The 23,583-nt window shown below is 42.6% G+C and overlaps 1 protein-coding gene across 1 annotated transcript in view; it reads left to right on the top strand.

Annotated features, from left to right (window-relative positions):
* The window catches only part of dmc1 (DNA meiotic recombinase 1), a 151,112-nt gene that overhangs the window by 2,673 nt on the left and 124,856 nt on the right, over positions 1-23,583 (top strand). Inside the window, exons 2-4 of the mRNA XM_048521125.1 lie at positions 3,017-3,119; positions 11,006-11,050; positions 14,101-14,247. Coding sequence (XP_048377082.1) covers positions 3,063-3,119; positions 11,006-11,050; positions 14,101-14,247 — 249 coding nt within the window. The 5' untranslated portion in view covers positions 3,017-3,062. The remainder of the gene's footprint in view (positions 1-3,016; positions 3,120-11,005; positions 11,051-14,100; positions 14,248-23,583) is intronic.

Here is a 23,583-nt window from a genome sequence, read left to right as displayed (position 1 = left end):
AGAGAGTGGGACGAGGGGAAAGGTGGGGTGTGGAGACATGAATGAAAGTATAGGGGGGAAGGTGGGATGGCTGACAGAGGGATGAGGGGAAAGGCTAGGGCAGTGGACAGAGGGATGAGGGGGAAGGCCACGGATTGCAAACAGAGGGAATGAGAGGAAAGGTGGGATGTAGCTAGAGGGATAAGGGGTTAGGAGGGTACGGAGAGTGGGGAGGAGAAAGGTGGGATGGTGGACAGAGGGATGAGGGCAAAGGTTGGGCGTGCAGACAGAGAAATGAGGGACAATGGTTGGGGGAAGAGAAAGGGCTGATTGAAAGGGGGCTGAGAGGGATGAGTGAAACCGGGGTGGGAGACAGGGATGAATGAAGGGGGAGAGACAGTTGGGGGAAAGATGTGGGGGGACGGAGACAAATGAGGGAAAAGGTGTGGGCTGGTTGGAGACGGCTGAGGAGAATGGTGTTGGGGAGGTGAAGAGAAGGACATGGGGAAAGGTGGGGGTGTGGAGAGAGGGATGAGGGTAGGGAGGTGCGGATGGTAAAGGGAAACATGGTCCACGTAGCAGAGAGGGGTACGAGAATAACGGTGGGTGGGCATGGCGAAGGGGGGTTGAGGGGAAAGGTTGTGGGGCGGCGGAGAGGGGTACAAGGGGAAAGGTTGTTGGGGTGGCGGAGAGGGGGACGAGGGGAAGGGTTGCGGGGCAGCAGAGAGGGGGACAAGGGGAAAGGTTGTGGGTGTGGTGGAGAGGGGATGAAGGGAAAAGTGGATGGGGATGGCACAGAAGGGCACGAGGGGAAAGGTGATTGGGTGTAGAGAGGGGTTGAAGGGAAGGGGGTGGGGGCACGGAGAGGGGGACATGGGGAAAGGTGGTGAAGGCCTGGAGAGGGGTCGAGGAAGGAAGGACGGGGGGATGAGGAATTGGGGGGAAGGCGAGAGAAGGAAATTGGGGGAGAATAGGACGAGGGAAGGGTCAGAGTGGAACCAGGGAATTGGAGGGGGGATGAGTGAAGCGGAAGAAAAGGTGAGAAAAGGAAATGGGGGTAGAGGGGGATGAGTGAAGGGGGACGAGGATGGAAAGATGAGAGAAGGAAAGCGGGAGAGGAGAGGGATGAAGGGAAGGGGGAAAACAAGGAAGGGGGAGAGTGCAATGCAGGAAAGTGGTGAGACAGAGATGAGGAAGAAGGCTAGGGGTGAGGAAGGGAAATGGTGTACAGTAGATGAGGGGGAGGGATTAGGATGATGGGGGGGTCTGGGAGCAGGATGGGGGGGCATGAGTGGAAACGGAGCATGATGAGGGGAGGGAGTGGGACGGTGAGGGTAAAGTAGTGGGATGGGGGATTGGGGCAGCAGGATGACCAGAGGGAATGGGATGGTGGGTGGGGTGAGGAGGGAGTGAGTTGAGAGGGGTTGGCTGGGAGCAGAATAGAACTACAGTTAGGACTTCCTATATTAGAGCACTGGCAGAACTTCACTTCAAAAGTAAAAACCGAAAGAACTGCCGACACTGTAAATCAGGAACAAAAACAAAGTTGCTGGAAAAGCTCAGCAGGTCTGGCAGCATCTCTGAAAGAAAATATAGTCAACACGGCTTTGTGAGGGGTAGGTCATGCCTTACAAACCTTATCGAGTTTTTTGAGGATGTGACTAGAAAGGTTGATGAGGGTCGAGCTGTGGATGTGGTGTATATGGACTTCAGTAAGGCATTTGATAAGGTTCCCCATGGTAGGCTCATTCAGAAGGTCAGGAGGAATGGGATACAGGGGAACTTAGCTGCTTGGATACAGAATTGGCTGGCCAACAGAAGACAGCGAGTGGTAGTAGAAGGAAAATATTCTGCCTGGAAGTCAGTGGTGAGTGGAGTTCCACAGGGCTCTGTCCTTGGGCCTCTACTGTTTGTAATTTTTATTAATGACTTGGACGAGGGAATTGAAGGATGGGAAGTTTGCAGACGACACAAAGGTCGGAGGTGTCGTTGACAGTGTAGAGGGCTGTTGTAGGCTGCAGCGGGACATTGACAGGATGCAGAGATGGGCTGAGAGGTGGCAGATGGAGTTCAACCTGGATAAATGCGAGGTGATGCATTTTGGAAGGTCGAATTTGAAAGCTGAGTACAGGATTAAGGATAGGATTCTTGGCAGCGTGGAGGAACAGAGGGATCTTGGTGTGCAGATACATAGATCCCTTAAAATGGCCACCCAAGTGGACAGGGTTGTTAAGAAAGCATATGGTGTTTTGGCTTTCATTAACAGGGGGATTGAGTTTAAGAGTCGTGAGATCTTGTTGCAGCTCTATAGAACTTCGGTTGGATCGCACTTGGAATACTGCGTCCAGTTCTGGGCGCCCTATTATAGGAAAGATGTGGATGCTTTGGAGAGGGTTCAGAGGAGGTTTACCAGGATGCTGCCTGGACTGGAGGGCTTATCTTATGAAGAGAGGTTGACTGAGCTCGGTCTCTTTTCATTGGAGAAAAGGAGGAGGAGAGGGGACCTAATTGAGGTATACAAGATAATGAGAGGCATAGATAGAGTTGATAGCCAGAGACTATTTCCCAGGGCACGAGGGGTCATAGTTTTAAGCTGGTTGGTGGAAAGTATAGAGGGGATGTCAGAGGCAGGTTCTTTACGCAGAGAGTTGTGAGAGCATGGAATGCGTTGCCAGCAGCAGTTGTGGAAGCAAGGTCATTGGGGTCATTTAAGAGACTGCTGGACATGTATATGGTCACAGAAATTTGAGGGTGCATACATGAGGATCAATGGTCGGCACAACATTGTGGGCTGAAGGGCCTGTTCTGTGCTGTACTGTTCTATGTACTGTTCTATGTTCTATATGTTAACTCCGTCTTTTCTTTCACAGATGCTGCCAACCTGCTGGGCTTTTCCGGCAACGTTGTTTTTGTTTACTTCAAAAATAATTAATTGGCATTGAAGAGCTTCGGGGTTTCCTGAGATTATGAAACGTTCCATAGAATTTCAGGTTTATCTTTATTCATGAAATGTTGTCTTGCTCTTTTGTGCTTTTAGCAATACAACTGATTCTAAAGTAAGTGCCTTGCATTTGTTTGCAACAATGAAGGCCATGGAGGATCAGGTGGTTGAGGAGGAAGTTAGCTTCCAGGATGAAGAGGTACAGTAACATTACTTGCAGTATCTAAGATTGTTTCCATGATAGTGTATCATGGCTCAAAAATATGAAACCTCTTTTTGTATTCTTCTTTTATAAGTGTACAGTTAACAAAAAGAAAAATACAGGAGCAAAAATAATGTGAATGCTGAAAGTCTGAAAATAAAAACAAAAAATGCTAGAAATATTTAGATGCCAAGAAGCATCAATGGAGAGAGAGAGAGACAGGTCAAAGAATCAATAATATGTCTTAGATAATAAAATGTGAGGCTGGATGAACACAGCAGGCCAAGCAGCATCTCAGGAGCACAAAAGCTGACGTTTCGGGCCTAGACCCTTCATCATGTCTTAGTTGGTTTTTGATTACAGAGCTAGATCAGCATGTGAGAGCACAAAGAAAGTGGCAGAGAAGTAGGCAGCTTAATTGAAGACAGGCTGATGCAAATGCAACACAAACAATCCTTTTTGAAATCTGAAACATCCTTCCAAGCAGGTTTGCTGGTACGATTGGTTAGAGTTTGGCTGGGGGTTGAAATAATACAGTACAGAAGATCAAGTTGGTATTGCAAAAGTGACGCTAAGTCTACAATAATCCTATTTTCAGCATGAGGCCGACTTTTGAATTTTATGACATTTGAAGTGCTTAACTATGTACTTTTTAAAGGTTGTGAGATTATGCCCCTCAACTACTCTGCCAGGTAGTACATTCCAGACCCCCACATGAAAATATTTTTCCTCAAACCCCTTCTGAACCTCCTACCTTTCACCTTAAAATTATGCCCCCTTGTTATTCATCACTCAGCTAAAAGGATCAGCTGCTTTCTGTTCACCTTGTCCATGTGTCTTATAATTTTATACTGCTCTATCAGATTCCCCTCTCAACCTTCTCTACTCGAAAGGAAACAATCTCAGTTTATCTAGAGATAGTGGGAACTGCAGATGCTGGAGAATCTGTGATAACAAGGTGTGGAGCTGGATGAACACAGCAGACCAAGCAGCATCAGGGGAGCAAGATAGCTGATGTTTTGAGTCTAGAAAATTTTCTGAAGAATGGTCTAGACCTGAAACGTCAGCTTTCCTGCTCCTCTGATGCTGCTTGGTCTGCTGTGTTCATCCAGCTCTACACCTTGTTATCTGAGTTTATCCAGCCTGTCTTCATAGCTAAAGTACACGATTCTAGGCAGCATTCCTTTCTAATCATGTACTTCCTGTAGTGGGGAGACCAGAACTGCATGCTCTATTGCAGCTGTAGCCTAACCAATGTTCGATACAACTCCAATATAACTTCCCTGCTTTTACAACCAATGCCTTGACTGATATAGAGGCTAGTGTTAGTCATCTTATTAACCTGCTCTGCCACTTTCAGTAATTTTTGGACAAGCATCGGAAGATTCCTTTGTTCTTCATCCTTGTGTGCTGCCATTTAATGAGTATTTCCTTGTCTTGTTACTTCTTCCAAAGTGCATTACCTGACACTTATCTGGGTTTAATTCTATCTGCCTTGAGCTCACCAAGATATCCTCCAGGAACCTAAGACCTTGTTCTCACTCAGCCAGCAGCTGATTTTTGTGTCACCTGCAAATCTACTTATCATTACCTCCACACCCTCATCTAAATCGTTTATATCGAGAACAATTGTGGGCGGCACGGTGGCTCAGTGGTTAGCACTGCAGCCTCATAGCACCAGGGACCCGGGTTCAATTCCAGCCTCGGTCTGTGTGGAGTATTGCACATTCTCCCCGTGTCTGCGTGGGTTTCCTCTGGGTGCTCCGGTTTCCTCCCACAATCCAAAGATGTGCAGGTTAGGTGGATTGGCCAAGCTAAATTGCCCATAGTGATCAGGGTTGTGTGGGTTCTCAGGGGATGGGTCTGGGTGGGATGCTCCAAGAGGTGGTGTGGACTTGTTGGGCCGAAGGACCTGTTTCCACACTGAAGGGAATCTAATCTAAAAAAAAATCAGGGATCCAGCACTGATCCCTGTAATACGCCACTGGACACTGACCTTCAGTTGCAAAACCAACCTACTACCGCCCTCTGTTTCCTGCCACGAAGCCCATTTTGCCAAGTTACCCTGGATTCCATGTGCTTTTATCTTTATCCATTTCAGATGTGGGACCTTGCAAAAGGCTTTGTTGAAATCTATAAAAGAGCAAAGTACCTGAACTGTACTACCCTCAGCTACACATTTGGAATATTTGAAATATTCAACCAGATTTTGTTAGACATGACCTCCTCTGACAAGGGGTGGCACGGTGGCTCAGTGTTTACTGTTGCCACCTCATGGCACCAGGGACTGGGTTTGATTCCAGCCATGGAAACTGTGTGGAGTTTGCACGTTTTCCTGTGTCTGCGTGGGTTTTCTCCAGGTGCTCTGGTTTCGTCCCACAGTTCAAGGATGTGCAGATTATGCGAATTGGCTATGCTAAATTGCCCGTAGTGACTCGGGTGAGAAATACAGGTATGGTGTAGAGGGGCAGATCTGGGAGGCTTGCTCTTCAGAGGTTCGGTGTGGACTTGATGGGCCAAATGGCCTGCTTCCACACTGTAGGCATATCTATATCTATATATCTTCTACACCTACAAATCATGCTGACTATTCCTGATCAAACCTTCTTTCTCTAAATTAAGATTTCTTCTTCAGAATTTTCTTCAATATTTTACCTACCTCTGATGTGAGGCTCACTGATCTATAATTCCTTGGTTTATCTTAACCACACTTCTTGAAAAGTGGAACTATGTTAGGTCTCCTCATTAGCTGTCCCTTGCTATTTGTACTGTAATTATGACCTAGACATGATTGTAGGACGTATGATAAGTAAATTTGCATGAAAATTGGTGATGTAGTAACTCGCAAGGAGAAAAGCCTTAGATTGTAGTGTTACACACCAGACTAGACTCCCTGAAAATATATCAATGAGATAGCCTAGATCCTAACTTTCTTTAAAAGGCAAAAGTAAGATGTGTTCCACTTGCAATTTTACAGGTCAAGCTACTAGCCTGTAAGGAACACACACTTCATTCTTGCATCGCAGTTAAAATGCAAACAAAATAAATGTAAAACAAAGTTTTTAACTGTAACTCTATCAAAATACTTAGTTATATATTATTTATATCCCCTTGTATATATAAATGACTGCTGATTAGCTGTTCCAGTATGGCAGCCTTCCATAAACACTCTTGACAAAGGCAAATAGGAAGGAAGCCTTGAAAACACAAACCAAACAGTAAGGAAAGAGCAAGATAACAAAGTGTAGAGCTGAATGAACACAGCAGGCCAAGCAGCATCTTAGGCGCCGAAAAGCTGACGTTTCAGGCCTAGACCCTTCATCAGAAATGGGGGAGGTGGAGAGGGAGGAGGCCCAGGATGGACATGTTGGGCCTCCTGCAGTGCCACAACGATGCCACCCGAAGGTTGCAGCAACAGCAGCTCATATTCCACTTGGGAACCCTGCAGCCCAATGGTATCAATGTGGATTTCACAAGCTTCAAAATGTCCCCTCCCCCTACTGCATCCCAAAACCAGCCCAGCTCGTCCCCTCCTCCCTAACCTGTTCTTCCTCTCAGTTAACCCCTCTAGCCGCACCCCCATTTCCTACCCACTAACCTCATCCCGCCCCTTGATCTGTCTGTCCTCCCCGGACTAACCTATCCCTTCCCTACCTCCCCACTTACACTCACCTCTACTGCTCCATCCCCACCTCTTTAACTTGTCTATCTCCTCTCCACCTATCTTCTCCTCTATCCATCTTCAATCCGCTTTCCCCTCTCTCCATATTTATTTCAGAACCCTCTCCCCCTCCCCCATTTCTGATGAAGGGTCTAGGCCTGAAATGTCAGCTTTTCTGCTCCTAAGATGCTGCTTGGCCTGCTGTGTTAATCCAGCTCTACACTTTGTTGTCTCGGATTCATCAGCATCTGCAGTTCCTATTATCTCTGATACAGTAAGGAGAGAGCACAAGCTTTTGCAGAATGCGAGCTGTGTCTTCTTCCAAAATTCCAGCCTCGCCAATTGAAAGCAATTTCTACAAACCCTAGGTCTATGTGAGTTTGACTGCACTGCTCATTCTTCTTTTGTGTAATTTTGAAAAAACCAAAGCTAGCTACACTGCTATGCACAGAGCAGATAGCTCGGCTCCAGGGTTAACATGCTTGCTTTCAAGAGAAACAGAACATAACAACAGGACAATGTAGATGAACTGATAGATGGCCTGAAAAGAAGAAGTGGAATTTACTTCTGAAGTTATGCATTTTGGGAGGATTAACAAGGGAAGGAGCACACGTTGAATAGTTGGACCAAAGAACGCATGGAGGATCAGAGACCTTTGCGCACACGTCTATAGATCCTTGAATGCAGCGGGAGAGGTAGATAAGGTAATTAAGAAGGCATATGGGATACTTTGACTCTATTAGTCAAGATTTTGAATCCAGAGCAAGGAGAGTATGATGGAGCTGCATATAACTCATTAGGCCACAGCTGGAGCACTACATCTAATTGGGGTCCTCACACTATAGGAGAGGTGATTGCACTGGAGAGGGTGCCGAACAGATTTGCCAGTCGATTAGAGTGTTCTGGCTATGAGCAGAGATGAGGTAGGCTGAGTTTGTTTTCTTTAGAGCTGAGAAGGCTCTGGTGGGGACATCTGATCGAGGTGTGTAAAATTCTGAGGCATATAGTCATAGTAGACAGGGAGAAATATTCCGCTTTGCTGGGGACATGTTTTTAAGCTAAGGAACAGGAGATTTAAGGAAATAACTTTTCACTCAAAGAGTTGTGGGTACCTGGTATTCACTAAAAACTATTTAGGTGACATTGGAAACCCCATGGCATATGAGGCTGCTGGCCCAAGTATTAGAAAATGGGTGCAGCAAGCTATTTGGGGAAGACTAATGAAATATTAGCCTTTAATACCTGCTAAGTCTTGCTTCAATTGTTCAGGACCTTGGTTAAACCATACCTGGAGGACTATGTGCAGCTTTGGAAATATGATATTTCCATAAAGGATCTGCAACAAATGTTCATCAGACCTATTCCCAAGAGGTGGAACTGATTGGTCCTGTATTCTCTGATGTTTTAAAGGGATGGACAGGGTAGATCAGCTAACATGTTTCCCCTGGTTGAGGAACAATTTAAAAATAAGTGTGATGACACTTTAGGTCTGAGATGAGGAGAATTTTCTTTTACTCAACGGGTTAAGAATCTTTTGCATTTTCTAGCACAGAGGGCTACGGAAGCTCAGCCTTTGAATGTGTGAGGTAGGGAAAGATTTTTGATTACCAGTGGCATACAGGTTATGAGGATGGATGGGTCGAAGGTATTGAAGTGTTTGATTAGCCATAATCATATTGAATGGTGGTGCAGGCTTGATGGGTGAATGGCCTATTCCTGTGCCTATGTTTTTAAATTGGCTTGGTAGAGATAAAGGGGGAACAGGTAGCAGTCGTATGCAGAAGTTTTAGGACTGAGTAGTTAATAAACTCTCTTCACAAGGAAAGATGCTTTGGTCCCTGTCTCACCAGCTAGCTTAGATCCAAATTGACAAAACAACCCCATTGTGCCAAATATTATGAAATGACTTGTGTGATGCTAGTAAACTCAACCACACTTCTGAATCCAGCAGTGGCTCTCCAATTTCCTTCACTGACACCCTAAGATCTTCTGTGTGATGAAAAACATAGAAAATGCACACTTTAATTAAAGTTTACAAATTCAATCATAAAGTACTGTGCACAAAAAGAAACTAATTGCTTACCCCATGTTTCCTTTAGCTAGTTTTCCAACAAGGCTACTTCCCTGGTGGCAACAGCATAAGTTGTGGAAGATTGCTGACCTTCATTATGACTACAGATGCCCTTTAAACTCAAAACTGCATCAGAGATAGTAAGGACTGCCGATGCTGGAGTCAGAGGTAACACAGTGTGGAGCTGGAGGAATGCAGCAGGCCAGGCAGCAACGGAGGAATAGGAAAGCTGACATTTCGGGCTGGACCCTTTTTCTGAAGAAGGGTCTTGACCCTAAACATCAGCTTTCCTGTTCTTCTGATGCTGCCTGGCCTGCTGTGTTCCTCCAGCTCCACACTGTGTTATCTCAAAAGTGCATCATCTTGGTTTGCATTGATCGGCAACAGTAAGGATGCAGATAAAAGTGGTATGATTGGGAACGGGCGCAGATGACAGTATAATTTTTCTCCATGGAGCCACTGCCAGTCACCCAGCATGGCATAGCACTTTGGCAACCTTACTGTCTGTTACAGAACAATAGATGACTACTCTGAGATTCTGGAAGTGCTTTTGAAAAATGTTATTGAGAACCACAATAGTGGGACATTGAGCTACCACATCAACACTCAGATATTTGATGGAAACTAAGATGTAGTTTAAGATTTGACATTAACCATCAAATGTTGGAACACAGTGAGTTCCATATGTGAGCATATGGGGGTGACTGTCCATTCCATATTTGGAAAGATAGTATTCAAGCTCACTGCAAATAAGGTTACAATTTGTACCTTCATTACATTGTCAGAAAACCTTCATTCTCATATTCTTGCTGGTTAATCCATTCTTCAAAGTTTCATTACCCAGATTCACATTTTAAACAACTCTCACCACTTAGAGTCACAGAGAGGTACAGCACGGGAACAGATTCTTCGGTACCACTCGTCCATGCTAACCGGATATCCTAAGTCGGTCTAGTCCCATTTGTCAGCAATTGGCCCATATCCCTCTAAATCCTTCCTATTCATGTACCCATCCATTTACCTTTTAAACATTGCAATTGCATCAACCTCCACCACTTCCTCAGGCAGTCCATTCCATGCGCACACGATCCTCTGTGTGAAAAGATTGCCCCTTAGGCCCCTTTAAAATCTTTCCCCACTCATTTTAAATCAGTGTCCTCTCGGTTTAGATTCCTCTACCCTTGGAAAAAGACCTCGACTTCACCCTTTTCATGCCTGTCATGATTTTATAAACCACTGTAAGGTCACCCCTCAGCCTGTAGGCTGTATGGAAAACAGCCCAGCCTATTCAACCTCTCCCAATAGCTCAAACCCTCCAATCTGAGCAACATCCTTGTAAATCTTTTCTACCCCTTTCAAGTTTCACAACACCTTTTCTACAGCAGGGAAACCAGAATTGAATACAATATTCTAAAAGTGGCCTTACCAACATCCTGTACAGAGACAACATGACCTTCCAAATTCTATACTCAACGTACTAATAAAGGCAAGCATACCAAATATCTTCACTACCCTGTCTACCTGCACCCCACTTTCAAGGAACAATGAACCTCTCGCAGCAACAGGACATCTTTGCTTTAAGAGATGAAGGCTGCCTTTAAGAAACGATAGCTGTTCATGATTCCTGAATGGCCATTGATCATTGCAGGTGGCTTCAATTTATTGGTCTGTTTGCAACGTGGCATGGGTTAATTGCATATCCCTACCATTATGGATCCATTCATTTGGTGAATATGATCACCTGGATAAAGTGATGAATGAACAGCAGAAAGCAGGAGGAATGGAAAAAATGAAAGATTCTTTCCTAGAAAAATGAATCCAATGATATTGTACAGGTGTCTGAGCCGGGGTAAGTGTTATCTAAAATATACACAAATAAGTCAGGTTGGAGTCATAATAAGAGAAAATGACAAATCTTATTTTAGCAGAGGAGTGAAGAGTGGTTATAACTGGTTACTACTTTTAATGTGGGTTTTGGGAAGAATATCTGGACATAACAGCTGTAATTTCCATAAGCGATATAACAGTATTAGCAGACCCCTAATTCCTACAAATCAGAATGTCATCCCCTAATTGATTATAATGACAACTTGATTTCAGTGCAGTTTGATGAATAATATTACTTGCATTGATTCCATTCTTTTCTTTTAGGAGTCTTTCTTCCAGGACATTGATCTCTTACAGAAACATGGCATTGTAAGTACAGCAACCTGACACCATGTGAGTTTGCATCCAGAGTGTACTCTTCTTTTTCAATTAGTGACTTAGGTTCCTCATTGAATCACAGTTAATGTCGCATTTAAAAAAAATCTGATGCCCCAAAGCAATATGAATAACTTCAGGCATATTTCAAAACGAGTTTACCTTTAAAAGCTGAAATTGGTATATCTCAAACAGCCTTTTGTGAGTGTTGAATTTGTTCCTTTAGGAGGTGGAGTGAAAAATTAAAGATTCTGATTATGCTTTCAAGAGACATTTTTAATTTTCAATTCCTCTGCTTTCTATATCATTCTGCTTTTTCAGCTTTGTTGTCATGAGAGAGAATGGGCAATCTGTTCCCAAGTACTGCAAGGATCATTCTGCATTAGTGACTATATGGCATCTTAAGTGCAGCCTGCAATGAAGATCAATCTGTTTTCTCTCCCATTGCATTACACCTCTTCGTGAGGTAATGCATACTGCAGATTGCCACCTCTTCCTCTAAGCATGGCTGAAATTAGGGATTTTTTTTCGAATGAAAATGATTAGAATTCAAGTTTGACTAATTCTCTAATCTTTTATGTAATGGAAGTTGTAGTGGTTGTAACGATGTCAGTCAGGTGGACTTCATAGAATATGAGTTCCCTGACTGGTGCTACTAACTTGGTCCAACTATGGAGCCCTAGCTGACAGATATAAGCAGGAGTGTTGGAGTTTCTGTTCACTCTAAAAGCTGGCTCTGAGGTAGCTGGATCACTGTTAAGTACCATGATTTAGACTTTATTGTCATGTGTACTCAAGTACGGCAGTACAGTGAAAAGTGTGCAGTGTCATCATGTACGACACCATTGGTACATATAAATAAAGGATGACCTGGTGACGGAATACTGGCCTCTGTAGAGTTATTTCAGAAGCATTGCTGGCAAGGCCAGCCCATTACCAGTTGCCTTTGAGGAGGTTATGGTAACTTTCATTTTGAACCACTGATGCAGGTATAACTACTAACAGGAAAGAAACAGTAACATTGTTCCAAATTAGTGTTGTGTATTTTGAAGAAAACTTTGAGGTGACAGTTTCCCATGTGCCTGCTACTCTAGTCTTTCTAAATTGTAGTGGTGACAAGGTTTGAAGGAAACTTGTTGAGTTGCTGCATTGATAGGCACACTTGCAACTGTGCATCATTGGTGGAAAGAATGGTTGTTTAAGGTGGTGGATGTTGTATTAATCAAGCAAGTGACACTATCTTTAATATATTGAAGTTAGAGTGTTACTGGAGGCATGCTTATCCAGGCTGAAGGAAAATATTCCATCAAATTCCTTGCTTCTGACTTATAAATAGAGAAAAGGCTTTAGAGAATTGGGAACTGGGTTTCTTATTGCAAAATCCTCAGCCTCTGACCTGCTCTGGTTGGACCAATTAAGTTTCTGGTCAGTTTGAACCCCAAGATATTGATGGTGATGGTTCACCACTTAATGTTATTGTTCCTCAGAGGAAGAGGAGAGGTCCAGATGATATGAGCGTGGAGTACTTTCAGAGGAGGTGAAAATGAAACAAAATGTTGCATTTGTCATTAAACATCCTCACTTCTGATCTTGAGTTTGACCTGGGGCAAACCTGGATCTGGGGCTGTGATGATTGATTTCCAAGAGTCAAAACAAACATCTTGCGTTCTAGGTATGAGCCTAGATAGTGGAGAGTTCTCCTGATTTTCATTACTCTAGTTTTGCTATGGCTTTTTAATACCATACTCGTCAAATGTGGCATGTCAAGGATAGTCACTCTTGCCCCACCTCTAGAGTGATGCCTGATGTGGAAGCCTTGTCTTGTGAGCGAAGACTAAACAGTTTTGGACTCTATTCGTTGGCGTTTAGAAGAATGACATTGGTCTCATAAATGTATAAGGATTTTAAGGACCTTGACAGAATAAATGCTGAGAGGATGTTTTCCCTCATGGGAGAGTCTAGGACTAGGGGCCATAGTCTTAAAAGAAAGGGATGCCACTTTAAGACTAAGATGAAGAAGAATTTCTTCCTGCAGAGGATTCTGAGTTTCTGGAACCCCTTGATACCGAGAGCTGTCAGGGTAGAGTCCTTGTGTATGTTTAAGACTGTGATAGATTGTTGATCAGTAAAAGAATCAAGGGTTACAGGGAAAACACAGAAAAGTGGATGTGTGGAATGTCAGAGCAGCTGTGATCCTTTGAATAGTGTAGCAGGCTTGAGGAGCTGATGGCCTACTCCTGTTCCAATTTCTTATGGTCCTAGTGTTCAGCAGTTCTGTCCACATTCAGACAAAAGATCTGGAGCCATATGCTGTTGTGGAATCAAAACTCAGCATCATGAGCAGGTTATTGCTGTTTAAAGGCAGGTTATTAATATTTAAAGAGAAACAAAGTTAACGTTTCTAGTCTGATCTGATAGAGTCATTAAGTAAGATTCAATGCATTGAATAGGCTGTTGAAGTAGGGAATAGTCAGGTTCAGCCTGAGATCAGTCAGGGAGGAAAATTGGAATCAGTGAGTCAGAATGTGAAGTAAATGGCAGGAACCAAAGAGGAAATTGCAGCCCATCCAAACTAAACATTAAGCAAGAAATCTGGAAGAACAGAGATCATGAAAGGGTTGAAATAAATTGTGGTGAGGTAGCTCTATATAGAATTTGACCCTACATTTGCAGATGGTGATGCAAAGAAACATTGGATGAAGAAGAAAAACAGGTGAAGCATGGTTCCTTGCAGAACTCTTGAAATGCTCGTGGCTGGGCAAGGAGAAGAGCTAAATGAGGGTTGTCCTACACAGCTGAAGTTTTGCAGGATGATGATGTAGTTGACCACGTCAAAAGCTGCATGGAGAAGGAATGATCTTCAATTGTCTCAGAAAAAAGAACACAAAAATTATATGAATTGAGAATTTGGTCTTACCTGAACATATTTGGTTTCCTGTGCTACAGACCTAACCTCATGATTTTAGCTTGTGTTTGTCTTTTGAATAGAATAATATTGTTTTCTTAGGTAATGATTAAGAACTCTAATAGTGTCTTTCTTATAGAACGTGGCTGATATTAAGAAAATGAAAACTGTTGGAATCTGCACAGTGAAGGGGATTCAGATGACAACACGAAGGGCACTCTGCAACATCAAGGGACTTTCTGAGGCCAAGGTGGACAAAATCAAGGAAGCAGCCAACAAGCTCATAGTAAGTATATCATTAGTGATATGAATAAGCTCTGACTATTCAGACCTAATAAAATCCCAGTTTAGATATATTTTGATCCACCTGCTCTATGTCAGTGTTCGTGCTCCTTGAGTTACTTTTCACCTAACCCTATCAGAGTATCATTCTATCTGTTTTCCATTCTCCATCATTTTTCAAATTCATTTGTGGGATGTGGGTTTCGCTGGCTGGCCAACATTTCTTGCCCATCCCTAGTTGCCCTTGAGAAGGTGATGGTGAGCTGCCTTTGTAGACTGCTGCAGTCCTCCTGCTGTGGGTTGACCCACAAAGCTATTAGGGAGGGAATTCCAGGATTTTGACCCAGCGACAGTGAAGGAACGGCGATATATTTCCAAGTCAGGATAGTGAGTGAACTTGGAGGGGAACTTGGATCTGGTGGTGTTCCCATATATCTGCTGCCCTTGTCCTTCTAGATGGAAGTGGTCATGGATTTGGATCATTGGTGAATTTCTACGGTGGGCTGAATCAAGAATCAAGTGGGCTGCTTTGTCCTGGATGGTGTCAAACTTCTTGAGTGTTGTTGGGGCTGCACTTATCCAGGCAAATGGGGACTATTCCATCACACTCCTGACTTGTGCCTTGTAGATGGTGGACAGGCTTTGAGGAGTCAGGAGGTGAGTTACTTGCCGCGGTATTCCCAGTTCTGACCTACTGTTGTCGCCACTCTGTTAACGTGGTGAGTCCAGTTGAGTTTCTGGTCAATGGTAACCCCCAAGAGGTTGATAGTGGAGGATTCAGTGATGGTAACACCATTAAATGTCAAGGGGTGGTGGTTAGCATTTGTGTGTCACTTGCCACTTGTCGGCCCAAGCCTGGATATTGTCCAGATCTTGTTACATGTGGACATGAACTGCTTCAGTATCTGAGGAGTCACGAATGGTGCTGAACATTGTGCAATCATAGTCAGAAGTTACATGATACCAAGTTATAGTCCAATAGGTTTACTTCACCTGACGAAAGCGCAGTGCTCCGAAAGTGTGATTTCAAATAAACCTATTGGACTGTAACCTGGTGTCGTGTGACTTCTGAATTTGCCTATCCCAGTCCAACACTAGCACCTCCACGTCGTGGCTACCATTCTCCATCATGTTCTTCCTTTCAAATATCACTATGCGATTCACCTCATCTATTTTCTGTGAGAATTAATTCAACATTTTAACTACTCTAAGTAAAGATGATCTTCTTGAATTCTTTATTGGTTTGACTAGTGACCATTTGTTTTTTATATAGCCCTTGGATCTGATTCATCTATAAGTGGAAACATTTCTCTGTCTACTCTATCAAACCTGTTCCTAATTTCTAGGGAATGAACCCAGCCTTTTGCCTCCTTTCTTTTCATAACATGGAGACCACAACTATTTGTGGACTCTACAAGAAAGAAGGTGGTTCTATAGTATTGTAGTGGTACTGGACTAATAATCCAAAGGCCAAGGCTAATGCTTGGTGGGGGGGTGCGCGCGCTACGTGTCGGTTCGACTGCCACCATAGCAGCTGGTAGAATTTAACGTAATAAATCTTGAATATAAAGTTATTCTTAGTACAGTAAGACACACTTTAACTTGCCTTGTTTAATGTTATTTAATTTTAAGGTTGTATTTTTTGTGCCAGTTTCCTTGAATTCCGCCCCAACACCTCTCCGCTGCCTTATATATTCACACTTCAATCAAAATTTGCTGATGATTCAAAATTTGGAAGAATTGTAAACCACATGAAGGATAATGTAGAACATCAAATAGGCAAGGAAGTTGGTGGAGCTGGTGGACAGATTGCGGATGAACTTTATTGCAGAAAAATGTGAGGTGTTTTATTTTTGTGGGAAGATCACAGGGAGGCAGTATAAAACAAACAACACAATTTTAAAGGAATGCAGGAGCAAAGGGACCTGTGAATAAGTTATTAAAGTTGGTTGGACAGGTTGGGGGTGTGGTTAATAAAATGAACTGTATCCTCAGCTTTATTTACAGGGATATAAAATACAACAGCAAGGAATTAAATTATTTTTGGTAATAGACACTAACTTGGCCTCAGCTGGATCCAGCTCTGTGAGCTAAACTTTTGGGAGAATGCAAAGGCATTTGAGACAGCACAAGACAGATTCACAAGAATGCATCCAGAGATATGGAATTTTTAGATATGAAGATAAATTGATGAATTTGGATCTGTTGTCCTTGGAAAAGATGAAGCTGAGAAGAGATCTGATAGAGGTATTCAGAGGTCTGAGTGCTCTGAGAGAGTAAATAGAGATAAATTGTTTCTAACTCATGAAAGGATTGAGAATGAGAGCTTTTATTTGAAGAGAGCGGTGATAATGATAGATTTGAGAGAGAAGGGAACAGAACCTGAAGAGTGAGAACCATTAACAATATCAGGTAACTTGGGAATTAGGAAAGGAATCAGGATGATCAGTAGTTTAATAGAAATAGTATTCAGAGTGCAGATGGTGGGTCTCATGGACAGCATGACCTCAGAGTGAGCTTGGAGTGAAGTGAGGGATAGGTGTGGGCTCAAGCAGGAGGGACCTCTGATATAGTTTGAGATACTAGGATTATGGAGCAAGTAGCAGGACAGGGGTTGAATGCACTTAATCTTGATAACAAAGAAATCAATGAGTTCCTCACACTTACTGTTGCATTCGAGAAGACATTGAAGAGAGGTTTAAGAAATCTGTTGCAGTAAAGAAGCCAGTGGTTATATTTGTGCTACAGAGTGATTGTAGAATAGTGAAGATTTTCAACTAAATGCAGTACTCCCACATGATTTACATGGTCCACTGAATGTAGCAGTGAATGACTACAACAGCTGTCTACCATACCTAATCTTCCCTAGATGCACTGGAGCTACCAGATGATTGAAAAAAGGCAAGTGTAACAACCTTCTTCAAGATAGGGTATAAAACCTTACTAACCAGTGATCATAATTCTATCAGTTTTAAAATAGTTATAGAAAAGGAGAAGCCTACTATGAAAGTTAAAGTTCTAAATTAGAATAAGGCTAACTTTGATTTTAGACAGTAACTTTCAAAAGTTGACGGGGGGAGGCTGTTCGTAGGTAAAGGGACTTCTGGCATGTGGGAGGCTTTCAAAAATTAGATAATGAGAGTTCAGTTACAACATGTCCTTGTTAGTGTCAAAGGCAAGGCTGGAAGGTGTGGGGAGCACTGGATGATGAGGGACTTTGAGTCTATGGTTAAGAAAAAGGAGGCTTATGTCAGGTATAGGCCACTGGGATCAAGTGAATCCCTAGGGGAGTATGTTGGAGTATGCTTAAGAGGGAAATCAGAAGAGCTAAAAGCTGACCTAAGATATCTTTGACAAATAAGCTTAAGGAAAATGCGAAGAGATTCTGTAAATACATTAAGAGCAAAAGAGTTGCAAGGAAGAGAATAGGGCCCCTTAATGTTCCACGAGGCAGTCTATCTGGAGCCGCAGGAGATGGGTGACATCCTGAACAGATATTTTGCCTTAGTATTTACTGTGGAGAAAGACATGGAAGCGAGGGAAATTGGGGAAATAAATATTTTTGTCTTGAAAATAATCACAGTACAGAAGAGCAGGTGCTGGGGATCTTAAAAGTATAAATGTAGATAAATCCCTGGGACCTGATCAGTTGTATCCCAAAATATTGTAGGAAGCTAGGCAAGAGATTGTGGGCCCCCTTGCAGAGACAGTTGTGTCATTGACAGCCAAGGGTGAGGTGCCAGAAGACTGGAGGGTGGCTAATGTGTCATTGTTGAAGAAAAGTGGTAAGGAAAAGCCAGGGAACTACAAACTGGTGAGCCTGACGTCAGTGCTGGGTAAGTTGTTGGAGGGAGTTCTGACAGACAGGATTTACATACATTTGGAAAGGCAAGAACTGATTAGGTATAGTCAACATGGACTTGTGAGTGGGATATTATTTCTCACAAATTTGATTGAGGTTTTTGAAGAGGATGGATGAAGGCAGTGCAGTAGGCATGGTCTACATAGACTTTAGCAAGCCTTTGACAAGGTCCGCATGGTAGAATGGCGAGTAAGATTAGATCGCGTGGGCTCCAGGGTGAGAGAGCCAAATGCATATTAAATTGGCTTGTTAAGGAACAGATCAAACCCCCTCAAACATGTTAACAAGATAGTCTAGACCCTAACTTTTTTTATTTTAAAGGTAAATGCAGATAAGACAGATTGATGGTGGAAGTTATTATTCAGACTGGAGTCCTGTGACGAGCACTGTGACACAAGGATTGATGCTAGATCCACTGTTGTTTGTAATTTATATCAACAATTTGGATGAGAATATAGGAGATATGGTTAGTAAGTTTGTAGATGTCACCAAAATTAGTGGCATAGCAGACAGTAAAAAATGTTATCTACGAGAACAAAGAGATCTTGATCAACTGGGCCAGTGGGTCAAGGAATGGCAGATGGGAGTTTAATTCAGATAAATGTGAGGTGTTGCGTTTTGGTAAGGCAAACCAGGGCAGGACTTTCAAAGTTAATGCTCTGGGGAATGTTGTTGAACAGAGGAACCTAAGGGTACATGCTATAGTTCCTTGAAAGCACTATTGTATGTAGACAGGGTGGTGAAGAAGATGGTCAGAACACTGAATACAGGAGTCAGGACATCATGTTGAGGCCTTACAAGACATTGGTGAGGCTACTTTTGGAATTTGTGCACAATTCTAGTCTCCCTGTATACAAAAGATGTTGTTAAACTAGAAAGGGTGCAGAAAAAATTTACAAGGATGTTGCCAGAATTAGAGGGTTTGCGTTATGTGTATAGGTTGGGACATTTTACCCTCGAGCTTTGGAGGCCGATGGGTGACCTCATAGACATCCATAAAATCATGATGGGTATAGATAGGGTGAATAGCCAAAGTCTTTTCCCAAGAGCAGGGGAGTCCAAAATTAAGTCTCAAATTTAGTCCAAAAATTCAAAATTAGCCCAAAATTTAAAGGTTTATGGTGAGAGGGGAAGGATCTGAAAGATATCTGAGGGGTGACTTTTTCACACGGGGTTCTATGTGTACAGAATGAACTACCAGAAAAAGTAGTAGAAACAGATACAATTACAACATTTGAAAAACATTTGGATAGGTACTTGAATAGGAAAGGTTTATAGAGATGTATAGACCAAATGTAGGCAAATGGGACCTGGGATACCTGTTTAGTTGGATCGAAAGTTCTGCTTCAGTGCTGTATGATTCCATGACTCTATATTCACTAATACTAAACTGGTAATCCAGTAGTTACCAGGAATGTCCTTACGTTCTTTATTGACCCTAGTCATTCCTTTGCACTCTTACCTATCAAATTTCAACCTGTTGGTTCTGGTTATATGTTGAAAACTACTTTTGTGGTTATCTGAATAATTTTTTAACTAGAGTCTATTTCTTAATGCTGTAGGTAAAAAGCTAGTTACTACAAAATATCTTCAGCTGTTGTTTTTGCTACATGTTTAGGGAGTTGACCTGATGGGTTTGTTGGCTAAGATTTACACCCCTGGTACTGTGTGTTTAGTGAGACAACATCCTTTCATTAATGAAACTGCAGTCATTTGTCTGTTCTTAGGCATCCTCTTATCAAAACTGTCTCGGATAATGGGTTGCAGGACCTTTGTACGACCTTGGGTAGCTCTGTTCCAAGGTACTATTATGTTTTACTTTAAATGTTAGAGCAGACAGCCCCATTTTGTTTAGTCCTGTTTGACCATTTTGTGTCTTTCAAGCATGGGCCACTTTGGTGTAAGCTGATTGGTTGGCAAGTGAACACTGATTGCCATGGAGAATCCACCCATTAATGCTGATTGACAGTTAACAGCCAGGCATTGTTAAATTTTAAACCAGGCAGGTTGACTCAGATTGGTCAGTGCATTGCTCTGATAAATTGACCAGTGAATGACTGTCACCTATTTTGTTGAATTGGAACAGGCACAGCGTATGTACATGTTCTTTCCATCTGCAAAGAATAAGTCCCTGTGTAGCTTCTAGAATATGCAAATGTACCACCCTGTAAACCCCCACAGGGTATTTATGTGAGATAAGTTTCAACAGATTAATACGGAAACAGAACTGTTGACAGATTGATAATAGGGCTACTAATTTATGTTGTGCCATATGCTTTACCTCATGCAAAATATCCTAATTTCTTTCATTTTTTGATTTGATCTGTCTATGCCATTATATTGAGTCAATAGATGACAGCTTAATGGATAGAATTCATACCATAATTTTACATATGTAGAATCAGTTTGGCAACACAAATAAATAGTTCAGCTAAACATGAAAATATTTCTAACCGCGAAAGTGAGGAGTTTGTCCTTGTACGTGGTTTCAGTTTTTAGATGATGGACAGGATTTGTGGAGTCAGGAGGTTACTTGCTGCAGTATTCCTAGTCTCTGATCTGCTGTTGTAGCCACTGTGTTTATGGGATAAGTCCAGCTGAGTTTCTGGTCAATGGTAATACAAAAGTTGTTGAAAGTGGGAGCTTCAATGATGGTAACGCCATTGAATGTCAAGGGGCAGTGATAAGATTGTTTCTTATTGGAGATGGTCATTATCTGGCATTTGTGTGGCATGAATGTTACTTGCCACTTGTCAGCCCAGGCCTGGATATTATCTAGATCTTGTTGCATTTGAGCATGAATTGCTTTGGTATTTAACGATTCTGAAATGGTGGTGAACATTATGCAATCATTGGTGAACATCCCTATTTCTGAGCTTGTGATGGAAGGAAAGTAATTGATGAAGTAGCTGAAGATAGTTGACCCAAGGTGACTACCCTGAGGAACTCCTGGAGAGAAATCCTGGAGCTGAGATGACTGACCTCCAACAACCATAACAATCTTCCTATGTACCAGATACAACACCAAACAACAGATAATGATACTCATTGATTCTAGTTTTGCTAGGGCCTCTTGATGCCTCACTCTGTCAAATGCACCCTTGATGTCAAGAGCTGTCACTTGCCTCACCTCTGGAATTCAGCTCATTCGTCCATGTTTGAACCAAGGCTATAATGAGGTCAGGAGCTGAGTGGCTGAGGCGGAACCCAAACTGGGTGTTGCTGAGCAGGTGCTGCTTGATTGCACTATTGATAACACCTTACATTACTTTGATGATCGAGAGGAGACAGATGGAGCAGTAATTGGCCAGGTTAGATTTGTCCTTCTTTTTGTGTAAAGGGCTTACCTGGGCAATTTTCCACATTGTCAGGTAGTTACCAGTGTTGTAACTGTACTGGAAGAGCTTGGCTAGGGGAGTAATAAAGTCTGGAGCACCTTCATTACTATTGCTGTAATGATGTCAGGGTCCAAAGTTTTTCGCTTGAGGAGAATCGAATTGGCTGGGGACCACTGGAGGAAGCCAAGATGGATCATCCACTTGGCTTTTCTGGCTGAAGATAGCTATGAATGTTTCAGCTTTATCTTTTGCACTGGTGTGTTGATCTCGCCTTTCATTGATGATGGTGGTATTTGTGAGCCTTCTCCTCCAGTGAGCCTACTCCTCTTTAAGAGTCCACCTTTGCCACTATTCACCACTGGATGCAACAGTACTGCAGAACTTAGATCTGATCAGTTTGAGATCGCTTAGCTCTATCTATCACTTGCTGCTTATACAGGCATGTAGCCTGTTTAATAGTTTTACTATGTTAACGTCTCATTTTTTTAGGTATGCCTGGTGCTGCTCCTGGCATGCATTCCATTGAACCAGGGTTGATCCCTTGGCTTAATGGTGATGTTTGACATATGCCAGGCCATGAGTTTGCAGAATGTGCTGGAGTACAATTCTGCTGCTGTTAATAGCTCATAGCGCTTCATGGATATCCAGTCTTGAGTTACCAGATCTGTTCAAAGTCTGTCCCATTTAGCACAGTGACAGTGGTCACACATCACAGTGGAGGTTATTCTCGATGTGAAAGTGGCATTTATCTCGACAAGGATGTGTGATTTTAGTGAGGCCTCATTCCACATCAGACAGGAAGAGATACTTGTTAAGTTTTAACTTTTCTACTCCCAGCAATATTGCCATAAATCAATGTCAACTGAACTAAGTAAATCTTTGAAGACACATGTTGCTAATCTAATTTGTGCAAGCTACGTTATTCTGAATGACTTGTCCGATTTTCACATGCATTGTGAATGTTTGATAGCATTGCAAAGCCTCAAGGCCAAAATCGACATCCACATCTGTGAGCCCGACAAAAGAAGAGATTGAAGAGTTGAATAGCATGTCCATTTGTCTGTTTGCAACAAGCAAGATATTGACCATATTCAATCAATTCGCACTTACAAAATGTGCAATGCATTGTCTAAGATTAGATGTGATTTTCCAATTGGACAAGATTTGTTGAATAATCCTATATGTGCACGAAGTTGTGCTGACAATCAATTTAGGATTGCAATTTAGGTTCCCAGTTTGTTGCACTTGAGTATTAGGGAAGCTACATACATTAATATATACAGGATTGTTCTTTGTAGGCTGAAAGAAAATATACATGGACTGCCCCTTTTTTACTCAACAAAATAGGTGACAGCTATTCGCCAGTTCATTTCTCAGATCAGTGCTCTGATTAACTGTTGATTACATTTTCCATGGCAATCTCTTGACCAATCAGAGTCCATTTTGAAAGCCAATCAGCATTTTCTCTTGGGCAGTTCCCTTTGGGACATTTTGCAAAATTAAAAATTCAATGAGTGCAAGACAAAAAGCTTCAATAAATTGTGTCTTACTTTCAATAATATTCAGATTCTAGTTTTAGGTAATCTGCCTTTAGATTAGACTCCCTACAGTGTGGAAACAGGCCCTTTGGCCCAACAAGTCCACACCGACCCTTGCAGCATCCCACCTAAACCCATCCCCTTATAACCTACACACCCCTGAACACTATGGGCAATTAGCATGGCCAATCCACCTCACCTGCACACCTTTGGACTGTGGGAGGAAACCGGAGACCCTGGAGGAAACCCACGCAGACACGGGGAGAATGTGCAAACTCCACACAGTTACCTGAGGCTGGATTCGAACGCGGGTCCCTGGTGCTGTGAGGCCGCAGTGCTAACCACTGCGCCACCCTGCCGCCCTGAATGGGACTTAACCGTCCAACGTAAACTAGACAAATCCATTAATGAGTAAAACAACAGGAAATCAGTGACAGGTGTTCAAAAATGGAATATGATATTGACTGTGGGCCAAGAGTACAAGTTGTCAAAAAGACAGTCATGGACAATTTAAAAAGGTAAAAGACAAAATTCAATTAAAGCATACAAAAATAGCACAGATACTGTCAATTATACAAAGATTGCAAAGAGTGACAAAGCAG

This window comes from Stegostoma tigrinum, chromosome 38 (assembly GCF_030684315.1).
Source record: "Stegostoma tigrinum isolate sSteTig4 chromosome 38, sSteTig4.hap1, whole genome shotgun sequence".
NCBI classification, from domain to species: Eukaryota; Metazoa; Chordata; class Chondrichthyes; order Orectolobiformes; family Stegostomatidae; genus Stegostoma; species Stegostoma tigrinum.
The sequence above is the reverse complement of the archived record's forward strand: the minus strand, read 5'-3'. Positions and strand labels throughout refer to the sequence as shown.